At 40.3% G+C, this 12,068-nt stretch overlaps 1 protein-coding gene across 3 annotated transcripts in view; it reads left to right on the forward strand.

Moving 5' to 3' along the window:
* RGS6 (regulator of G protein signaling 6) overlaps positions 1 to 12,068 on the forward strand; it is a 282,343-nt gene that overhangs the window by 237,087 nt on the left and 33,188 nt on the right. For all 3 annotated transcript variants that reach the window (XM_060761517.2, XM_060761526.2, XM_060761535.2), the window contains exons 13-14: positions 5,917 to 6,027; positions 7,403 to 7,528. In XM_060761517.2, coding sequence (XP_060617500.2) covers positions 5,917 to 6,027; positions 7,403 to 7,528 — 237 coding nt within the window. The remainder of the gene's footprint in view (positions 1 to 5,916; positions 6,028 to 7,402; positions 7,529 to 12,068) is intronic.

Consider the following 12,068-nt stretch of genomic DNA (forward strand, 5'->3'; position numbering starts at 1 on the left):
AATTTCTGGTGGAAGCACTCCATTGAATTGCATTGAAGACCTAGAATATATCTAGAGAAAATGCCTTGCCAGCATTTCTAAGGCCCCTTCTACACACCTGTATAAAATCCAGGTTATCTGCTTTGAACTGTGTAGATTCAGATAATTCACTTCAAAGCAGATGAAATTGATTATCTGAGTTTATATTCTAGATTATATGGTAGTGTAGAAGGGCCCTAAGTTTTCCAGCACAACTTTATGGTCAACCTCTGGTGGAAGCCTATCTTAGAACAGTGTTTCTTAACTTTTTCCACTCGCAACTCCTTTTGGCCTAAGAAATGTTTTTGTGACCCTTGGTGTATAAGTATATAAAATAGATATAAAAATCAAACATTTACTGATAACAAATCAGCATTTTTAAGGCTTGCCAAAGAGGCTGATTTTTCTTTTTATGAGGTTTATGAGTCAACTATAAACACTACTCAACAAATTTGATTAATGCCTAAAGCAGTCACTAAGTGATGTTCAGAAATCTTTTCCCTTAGGTACTATTACAAAGTGGTAAGCTTCAGCTGGCCAAAAGAGTGAGTTAGATTAGAAATTTGAACTTTATTCAACCTAAAGGGATATAACCATAAGGTTTGACTGCCATGCATATTTATAGTATGGAAAAGATAGAATTAATAAAAAAAATTCCACAGACATCCCATAAGAGCAAGTCTATTAACAATCTGAAAAAGGTATAAGGCGGGGATGGAACAAAAAAAATCTGTTATGGCTACAACTTCCGGAAGCAACATTAAATTCATTTTTAATAAGGGTTCGATGGAATGGCATACCTGTATTATATGTATTTGATTATCTGTAGATGTTTTTGTTTCTCATATTCACTTAATAAAAACTTTTAACCAAGATATCATCTTTTACTCTTGCCAATTTTTGGGACCTCAAGATTGATCTAAGGAGACCCTATTTGGGGTCAAGACCCAGAGTTTAAGAAGCAGTGCCTTAGAATTACACTGAAGGACCTATATTTTTATATATATATAAAAAGGGATATCTTTTTCCAGACATGGACAACTGAATTCATGTGTATTGGCCTCACAGAAACGGGAGTTGTATTGTATATATTAATAATTAATTTGTAAAATTTTAAACATGAGATTTTCCTCTCAAAACTAGAAACACTGTTTTGATGGTATTCTCCCATAAAGCATGTAGCAATGGCTCATGCAACAAGAGAATGAAATAGTGCCACATATCCTATCCTTAAGAATACCCATTGAAGATGCTGTTTCAGTGAGATTTTTTTATATGTGATTAATAATTTAAACCTCCAGCAAAGGATCGCCGCCTTGTCGGGGCGCTGGAGCTTGAGCACCTCAATGATGTCATGAGCGAAACCGTGAAGGGCCACCCAAGACGGGACGGTTGTGGCAGAGAGGTCAGACCAAGCGTGATCCCTGGGGAAGGCAATGGCAAACCACTCCAGTATCCTTGCCAAGAAAACTAAATGGACCAGTACAACCAGAGATATGTCGGTATGCCATTGGAAGATGGGACTCCCAGGTCGGAAGATGGCCAAAATGCTACTGGGGAGGAGCAGAGGATAAGTTCAACTAGCCCCAGATGTGATGACGCAGCTAGCTCAAAGCCGAAAGGAAGGCTAGCGGCCGACGGTACTGGAGGTGAACGACGAATCCGATGCTCTAAAGATCAACACACCATAGGAACCTGGAATGTAAGATCTATGAGCCAGGGCAAATTGGATGTTGTTATTGGTGAGATGTCAAGACTAAAGATAGACATTCTGGGGGTCAGCGAACTGAAATGGACTGGAATGGGCCGCTTCACATCAGATGACCACCAGATCTACTACTGTGGACAAGAGGAACATCGAAGAAATGGAGTAGCCTTCATAATTAATAAGAAATTCGCTAAAGCGGTGCTTGGATACAACCCAAAAAATGACAGAATGATCTCAATTCGAGTGCAAGGAAAGCCTTTCAACATTACAGTGATCCAAATATACGCCCCAACCACAGCTGCTGAAGAAGCAGAAGTAGATCAGTTCTATGAGGATCTGCAGGACCTACTGGATAATACACCAAAAAGAGACATTATTTTCATTACAGGAGACTGGAATGCCAAGGTGGGAAGTCAAATGACAACAGGGATCACAGGCAAGCATGGTCTGGGAGAACAAAATGAAGCGGGACGCAGGCTGATAGAATTTTGCCAGGAAAACACGCTGTGTATAACGAATACTCTCTTCCAACAACCTAAAAGACGGCTTTACACATGGACCTCTCCAGACGGTCAACACCGAAATCAGATTGACTACATCCTTTGCAGCCGAAGGTGGCGGACATCCATCCAGTCGGTGAAAACAAGACCTGGGGCTGACTGTAGCTCAGATCACGAACTTCTTATTGCCCAATTTAGAATAAAACTAAAGAGATCAGGGAAAATACACAGACCAGTTAGATATGATCTCACTAACATTCCTAGTGAATATACAGTGGAAGTGAAGAACAGATTTGAAGGACTAGATTTAGTAAACAGAGTCCCAGAAGAACTATGGACAGAAGTCCGAGACATTGTTCAGGAGGCGGCAACAAAGTACGTCCCAAAGAAAAAGAAAACCAAGAAGGCAAAATGGTTGTCTGCTGAGACACTGGAAGTAGCCCAAGAAAGGAGGAAAGCAAAAGGAAACAGGGATAAGGGGAGATATGCCCAGTTAAATGCGCAATTCCAGAGGTTAGCCAGAAGAGATAAGGAACTATTTTTAAATAAGCAATGCATGGAAGTGGAAGAAGACAACAGAATAGGAAGGACAAGAGACCTCTTCCAGAAAATTAGAAACATTGGAGGTAAATTTCAGGCAAAAATTGGTATGATAAGAAACAAAGATGGCAGGGACCTAACAGAAGCTGAAGAGATCAAGAGAAGGTGGCGAGACTATACGGAAGATCTGTATAGGAAGGATAATAATATTGAAGATAGTTTTGACGGTGTGGTGAATGAATTAGAACCAGACATCCTGAGGAGTGAGGTTGAATGGGCCTTAAGAAGCATTGCTAACAACAAGGCAGCAGGAGACGACGGGATCCCAGCTGAACTGTTTAAAATCTTAAAAGATGATGCTGTCAAGGTGATGCATGCCATTTGCCAGCAAATATGGAAAACACAAGAATGGCCATCAGACTGGAAAAAATCAACTTATATCCCCATACCAAAAAAGGGAAATGCGAAAGACTGCTCAAACTTCCGTACAGTGGCCCTTATTTCTCATGCCAGTAAGGTAATGCTCAAGATCCTGCAAGGAAGACTCCAGCAATACATGGAGCGAGAGTTGCCAGATGTTCAAGCTGGGTTTAGAAAAGGCAGAGGAACGAGAGACCAAATTGCCAATATCCGCTGGATAATGGAGAAAGGCAGGGAGTTTCAGAAAAACATCTACTTCTGCTTCATTGACTATTCTAAAGCCTTTGACTGTGTGGATCATAATAAATTGTGGCAAGTTCTTAGTGGGATGGGCATCCCAAGCCACCTTGTCTCTCTCCTGAGGAATCTGTACAAGGACCAAGTAGCAACAGTAAGAACTGAGCACGGAACAACAGACTGGTTCAAGATTGGGAAAGGCGTACGGCAAGGCTGCATCCTCTCACCCAACCTTTTTAACTTGTATGCAGAACACATCATGCGATGTGCGGGGCTGGATGAATGCAAAGCTGGGGTGAAAATTGCTGGAAGAAACATTAACAACCTCAGATATGCAGATGACACCACTCTGATGGCTGAAAGCGAGGAGGAGCTGAGGAGCCTTCTAATCAAGGTGAAAGAAGAAAGCGCAAAAGCCGGGTTGCAGCTAAACGTCAAAAAAACCAAGATTATGGCAACAAGAATGATTGACAACTGGAAAATAGAGGGCGAAACCGTGGAGGCCGTGACAGACTTTGTATTTCTAGGTGCAAAGATTACTGCAGATGCAGACTGTGGCCAGGAAATCAGAAGACGCTTACTTCTTGGGAGGAAAGCAATGTCCAATCTCGATAAAATAGTAAAGAGTAGAGACATCAGACTGGCAACAAAGATCCGCCTAGTCAAAGCCATGGTATTCCCTGTAGTAACCTACGGATGTGAGAGCTAGACCTTAGGGAAGGCTGAGCGAAGGAAGATAGATGCTTTTGAACTGTGGTGTTGGAGGAAAGTTCTGAGAGTGCCGTGGACTGCGAGAAGATCCAACCAGTCCATCCTCCAGGAAATAAAGCCCGACTGCTCACTGGAGGGAAAGATACTAGAGACAAAGTTGAAGTACTTTGGTCACATCATGAGGAGACAGGAAAGCCTAGAGAAGACAATTATGCTGGGGAAAGTGGAAGGCAAAAGGAAGAGGGGCCGACCAAGGGCAAGATGGATGGATGGCATCCTTGAAGTGACTGGACTGACCTTGAGGGAGCTGGGGGTGGTGACGGCCGACAGGGAGCTCTGGCGTGGGCTGGTCCATGAGGTCACGAAGAGTCGGAGACGACTGAACGAATGAACAACAATAATTTAAACAGAATATTAGCTAACAAGATTAAACAACTTAAGTTCTTTTGTGTGATTGATTTCTGTGAGACAGAGTTATAGATTGGTTAAACAAATTAAGGATTGGCAAACCAAACTCTCTCCAGTAGAAATCGATGGCACTAAGAAGTGCTTAATTTTGACTGGAATTAAACAGAAGTTACATTCATGTGTATTGTTGTAGATCAGCCTGAGACTGATGGGTTCGCTGATGTTTTAGAGAGGATTATGGGATTGCCTGTGGGATTTCCTAGGGCATAAAGTGATGAAGATTTAAGGCAAGGGAATGATGCTTCTCTCAGTGAGAGATCTGATTGGGAAAATGCAGGCCTCCAAGATCAGTCAAAAGAGCCAGATCCTGGAACATTAGATAAGGAGTCCAGCGGAGTAATAAGTGATATTGAAGGCTCCCAGGGAAAACCACCTGGGGATACAGAAATCAACAAAGGCCTTCATTTACAGATCAGAACAGAAAATAGGCATCACAGGGCAGAGCTTCTGTGTGGGAAAGTTGGGGATAGAAGTCATGGGAGATGAAATGCTTTCATAGATAGCTCTCAATTGGCAAGTTACTTTAAAGTTACTTAAGGCACATAGCGTTTTGAGTAAAAAGCTAGGCCTGAGTTCCAGGTTCATGTTTCAAGTCAAGCCTTTGGTTTTGGGATGCAGGTTTCTTGGAAGTTACTATGTTTCTGTTTTTGTATTCATGATAAAGTTTTACTAAGGATACAACCTTGCTTGTGGACTTAAGCAGTTCTTGTGATTTTTGACTATTCCTAGACTGTATTACCTTTGAATCTGTATGAGGCATTTGGATTCCTGTTGGATTATTGCTTACAGCTAAACCTTTTTGATATACCTCCTCTTTCTCTATTCCTGTTTTTTTCCTACACTTTTGATATATTTTACAGTAAACTGTTTTCTTATATTCTGGATTCTTGCGTGGTGCTGTGGTCATAGGGGCTTCCAGGCCTGGAATGCAAAATGTATCCTTGTAGACAGTAAAATACGTTGTTTTCCCCTCAGCCTTGTAAGAGGCAAGATACTATAAAACAGAGCCACTGAGTTCATACCCCGTAAAAATAAGCCTTTATAACATCTTTATTTCTGCAATTGATTGGCTCCTAGGGAAAGCTTATCCGGATTCCTTATTTTGCTTTACATCCCCTTATAATATGATCAGTGGCCATGATGGAATTGCAGTGTTAAAAGTGATTTTTTTTTGTTCAATCTCTATGAATACTTTGTGGTGTAAATATGATATTTTCAATTGATGTCTAAAGGGAATATACCATGGGATTTATATACAGTGTATAAACATGGTCCTCCCTCCCCTCTTCCCCTGTGTTTTTCTCTCCTGTTAAGTTTAATTACTTACTCAGATCAGTATATTGACTACGATCCTTTTATAACTCCTGCGGAACCTTCCAATCCCTGGATAAATGATGACACTGTGTTTTGGGACTTAGAAACAAGGTAAGAAATAGATGTTTTGAAAGGGAAGCTTTTGTTCTTCTAAGGGCATATCAATATTGACATATAATGCAGTTTGGAAGCAGTTTGGGAGGAACTGGTTTCACTGCATGCGTGATTAGATTGACAGATCTGGAACTGGTTTGAGGCCAGGTTAGCCACAGAACCTAACCTCAAATTACTCTACATGGAATTTTTTCCATTTTCAGAAGAGATGTGTACTAGCGCTCCAGAGGCATAAGGAGTGGAAAAAAAGGAGCGTGACAGTTAAGAGCACTAGTAATTAATTGATTCCCTGCTGCTCAGCCATGCCCTTGAGGCATTTTTGACAGCCCCCTTTATGGGCAGGGCAGGTGTTTACAATTTGCTTTGCATTTTGCAGGGCCAATTTTGCCCAGGATCTGGGATACACTGACATCTGTGGCAGCCAGCACATTATTTGGCTGAATTCAGATTTTCTTGTGATTTTTAAAAATGCTTATATCTTTGAATGCATGCTGCAGTGAGCAATAGCACTGCACATTTTGTGGCCAACTGTCATGATGTGCCTTGTTCACATTCAAACACAGATAGTCAACATCCAAGTCAAGGGGTTCAAGAACAGAGAGTTCTTGAACCAAAGCCCAAATCCACAGTCCCAGTGCCAGTAAGTCAGTGTCCATGTTCTGAGGTCAAATAAGTCAGTGAGCAACAGTGTAACTAATTGTAAGACAGAATCCAAAGAACTTAAGTCTAGTTCCAGTCCAGGGTTCACAAAGCTAGTCACACAGTGAGCTCACAATAACACCATCCAGCAAGACGATATCTCCCGACAAGACTACAAACTCAAGAGTCTTTTGGGCTAAGGCCACAGGTGTTGCTTGTAGATGAACTGTTTCTCAGCTAATCTGGTAGACTTGATTTCTACTGGGACATGGTGACAACCAATGCAAACCTTGATTTTGCCAATTTATTTATAGGACACTATTTTCCACAGTGGATCCAAGAACCAAACCCCAGCAGATGCCAAAGATCCACCGTATTAGCTAGAGATTAACGTGCAGTTAGCTCAAATGCTGGGGATGTTACTTTCTTGGGCTGCTGAGCTGGTGCTTTGAAGTGTTAAACAAGTCTTTTGTTTGATATCACCTTTGTATCCATAAGCATCACCCTACTTATCTTTTTCTGACATTTTGACAGGGTAACAAATCACCCTTTTGCATATGCAGTTTCTCTATTCTCTTAAGTCAAATGTATTTTTGCCAGTTTAATTTAAATTGTCACTACTCACCCTACACCTTTGCTGAACTTTCTGAATTAAGTTGTCACCAAGAAATGCTTGAAGAGTTCCCAAGGAGGCACAGGCTGATACTTCTCTTTTTCTGTACACTTTTCATAGCAAAGAGCCTTCTCAGCATCGCGTCAAAAGATGGGGTTTCTCTATAGATGAAGTCTTGAAAGATCCAGTGGGCCGTGACCAGTTTCTTCGGTTTTTGGAATCAGAATTCAGTTCTGAAAACCTCAGGTAAAGGCTCTTCAGACAAACTAAAGATGTAGAGCTCACCAATAAACAGCAGGGACAAAATTAAACAATTCAAAGACTGAGAATAAGATGCTAGATAGAAAAGTATACATTCACTTGGTGACTAGGCTAGTCTCTCTATAGAAGGGAGGTTAAAATTAGCTAGTAAGAAATTTGCTTAAAACCCTTATTAAAAGATATGCTCACAGCATTTTTATAGGAACCATTTGCTTTCCATGCAGAAGAAAGTAGCTTTAAATGCTCCAGGAAGATTCTCGTCGTGATTCCTGTAATCATGTGAGGGTCTGATTGTTCAGAATTTTTCAGTTCATACTGGCTTCCTCCATTATATCGATATTCTTCAGGGAAACTGTAAGAAAGATTTCTGCAAGAAGTTTCCACCACCTTAACAATTAAGGAATAGTTCTCTTGCATCCTTCTTTGTTCTCTACTTAAGGGTTAGTTGTAAAGACGTGTTTTCAGATTTCAGACAATGAGGTTGAGCAAATCTAGAGGACTTCAATCTGACAAACTCCTGCAATACATTCTCAGCAATTTATATGAAGGGCCTTCGTACGTGCATTCCAGTCTCATTGAAGAAGACTGTGAGAATGCTGGGACAACTTTTAGCCTCAAATCACATTCAATCATATAAACATATTTAATCCTGATAGAAATCCTTAAGTGCATGTACCTTTGACCTGGACATTGGCCATTGGGGAATGCAGCTGAAAAAGCAATTTAACAGGCTGTTTATTTTCTATATATACACTCTTTGTAGAGTATTCCAATCATGAAGTTGGGGACCAGAGTCCGGACACAGACCATTTCTCTATTGATTTTACCCCACAGTGCATTTTTAGTGTTATTTCCAGTGTGTCAAGAAAGATTCACAGCCTGGCTTGTTCGGCTGGATAGTAGCAGGTCTTCTGGTTGTACTGGTACCTTTGCTGACAAAAAATGAGTGAAAGGATTTAGGAATGCTGTGGGTCCTCTGGTGTTTTTTTAATTATGAACTTTATAACGTATGTGCTATAAAATGTCAGGACTTTGCACCCACATTCCTATGCCAATGACCTTCCCCTATAACCTCCTTCAGTTCCTCCTCCTCTTCTTGTTCTTTTTCTTGCTCTTCCAAGCTCCTACACCTGTGCAGCTGTTTACGCTGGTGTAGAAGGAAGACATGTTAAATTGCATTGCTACAAATTTGAAGATCCTACTGGAGCTGGAGGCATCAAGGGTAGGAAATTCCTGGCCTAGTAGATGTTGCTGGATTACAGTTTCTGTCACCTTTCTACGTTAGCTATGTTGGCAAGACCAGATGGGTCCAGCAACATAAAGAAGACCACATTTTCCAATCCTATCATAGACGAGCGACATCCTTTAACTGAGAAAGGGTTAGGTTGAACAGCAATGTTTTTCCATTTTCCCTTCAAATCTGCCAAACTCTAAGTCAGGCACTCTCAAACTGCAGCCCTCCAGCTCTTTGGGCCTCCAATTCCCAGAAGCCCTAACGAGCTTTTTCAATTGTCAGTAATTTGGGGAGTTGAAGGCCCAAACAGCTGGAGGGCTGCAGTTTGAGGATGCCTGGTCTAAGGCCTGGTCCAACAAGTAATCCTTCAATAATTGTGACTACCATTCATCTCAGAGCAGTTATTATGTAACCATAAGAGGAAGCAGGCCAACCCTTTCAAAATTAGTAGTAAAAACAATGGACTTGAGTTCTATCACTGCCTCATTTAAAAAATTAAACAGTGAAGGACTCAGCCTTGTTATTGCAAATAAGATTAAAATATAACAGTTCAGTTTCTTATGAATTGAAAAATAAAAGGCAGAATATGAGACTTGATGTTTAATTTTTTGTTGTCTCATGATGTGGCATACTCATCTCCCTGAACTTCCAGGTTTGTAAGGTTGTTGGGAATCCTTTGTCTATTGTCTGTTAATAAGAAACAGGCTGCCAGGACTCATGACAACACTTCATTCTTTCCCTTCAGCACAATAAATACCTGCTGTGGGAAGTTACCTAATTATCAGTAATGCTTCTGCAGTTGGTCTTTCTTTGTGTCTACATCAGTGCTGACAGAGAGAACATATGATGTCTGCAGGTACAGCCACAATACTTCTACATCCCATATAGACCTATGTTGTAAAACTATTTCAAATTCCAAATATCATAGCTTAGTGGCAGAGCTTTGAGAAGTTAAGAACATGAAAAGAACCATGTTGAATCTGTCAAGAGTGACTATGGGAATAGCAAGAGCATAAAGGAAAAGATAGGCAAATATTGACACAGGAATGGGCCAGGCATCAGCGGAAGAACCAGATGTGAATTAGAGATGGATGAACGACAGCATCAGTTGGAAAGACCCAAGGTGTGCTGAGAGCAGTGAAGAGTAAACAGTGAATCGAGCAGAGGAGCAATTACAGGAGTGTGTTGATAGTGGATGATGGAAGGAGGGGCTGCCAAGTCTGGGAGTCTTGGAGGTGCTTTTTCACTATTTTGCCTATGGTGACAAAATATCTCAGGCCAGCCCTAAGGAATGCACCTTACCAACTGTCTCCAGTTTTATCCTTTATCTGAGATATGAGTGTATTCCAGCCAGCCATAATAAATCTGTAGGAAGCCATAACACTACATTTCATTTGAACAAAAAAAATTAATCCAAGAATGGAATGATTTTCACTTTGAAATAAAGTATGTGTGAGTGGAGAGGACATCAGAATCTACAAAAGAGGAGATGTGACGAGAGGGTCCAATAAAACAGAACATTGAGGATTGGGACTTCAAGTGAACTTCAATTTCCTAAATGTGCTCACAGCGTGATAGAGAGAAAACTGGGTATCTGCTTTCAGGGAAGCATAATGAAGGAAGGAAGCCAACTGACCGATGTACTTGTATTTTCTTGATGATTGCATTTGTTCAGCCTAAGTATCTTCAGAAAACTCTCTTAGGAAGAAAAACATCATGAGGGGTGCACGATTCCATCCAACTAGAAGCAGCAGTCTGCCTAACACTACCTAACTTCAGATTTAACCAGCAATACCTATAATATATAACTATTCTAAACCTACTGTAGACTTGTTACAAATCTTCCCTACATAGCCGATCAATTGTTTGTTATTTATTCATTCAGTCTGACTCTTTGTGATCTCATGGACCAGCCCACACCAGAGCTCCCTGTTGACTGTGGCCACCCCCAGTTCCTTCAAAGCCAGTCATTTCAAGGATATCATCCATCCATCTTGCCCTTGGTCAGCCCCTCTTCCTTTTTCCTTCTATTTTCCCCAGCATCATTCTCTTCTGCAAGTTTTCCTGTCTTCTCATTATGTCCTAATTATTATAAGGGTAATCATGTTCTATCCTTAATTTCTCTAATGTTTCCTCGAAGACAGTGTTCATCTGAATTTGCATAATTCAGTAGCTCAGATGAGTGTAAAAAAGCCTTAGTGAAACTTCCTTAGGAATGGATGGCTAGCTGTGATACAAAGCACGTGCTTTATGTGAACACGTTCTGATTGTAATTGAATATCAGCCAGTCAATTACAGTTGTTGTTGTTTATTCGTTCAGTCACTTCCAATTCTTCGTGACCTCATGGACCAGCCCACGCCAGAGCTTCCTGTCAGCCATGACCACCCCATTACGGTATATGTTTGAAAATAATCTTAACAGTTCCTTGAAGCCAACAGAAAAGTAGAAAAATAACCACTCATACAAAATGGATTGTATAAAACACAGTGAAGATAAAAGAATATGAGTTAAAAATATCAAGAAGTAAATTTGCAATCAATATTTATTTCTATTGCCCTGTGACCACTAGAGGGTGTGCATGCTCTGTAGATAGTTACTTCTCTGCTAAATTCAAGTGAAAACCAATATCGCAGGTTCATAAAAGAACATAATATGCCACAGATTTGAGGAAGAGCATGACTCTTATAGATGTGTTGCTACACTTTAGTTTTATACTGGAAAATATTGCATATAAAATTATACACCTTGCTTTTCAGTACTCTTTGTTATATGAATGTTGTTGTTTTTTCCCCTTTCATGTCATACCATAATTTCTAGTGCCCTAAACACCACTATATAGTCAGAACCTTAATAATAACTTGTTATAATACAGCTTGGAAGTTATGATCTCAGAAATGTCCCTTTCTGTATCAAATAAACCTTTCTCATTTATGCCCAACTCGCATTATAAATGACATTTTCAATTCATTGCAGATAGATATGCACTTGATCTGTTTATAAACTGAATGTATTTGTAATTTTTAAATTGTTCCTTTTTCTTCTTATACGATATTAATTGTATTCACAACTTATATAAGCAACAAAGGCATTAGTGTGCTAACATAAAAAAATGTTCCTAGCAGGGGCTATGTATTCCAGTAAACTATAAATGAATTCCTGTTCCATACAACCAAATGAAACTATGCAGGCCTCCGTATAGCCACTTGGGAACCATATGTAAACTGTTCTGACCTCCTCAGCTGAAGATTGGGGCACAAGTGCAATAAAAAATAAATTTGATATATTGCTGA

This window comes from Anolis sagrei, chromosome 1, assembly GCF_037176765.1.
Source record: "Anolis sagrei isolate rAnoSag1 chromosome 1, rAnoSag1.mat, whole genome shotgun sequence".
Lineage (NCBI taxonomy): Eukaryota > Metazoa > Chordata > Lepidosauria > Squamata > Dactyloidae > Anolis > Anolis sagrei.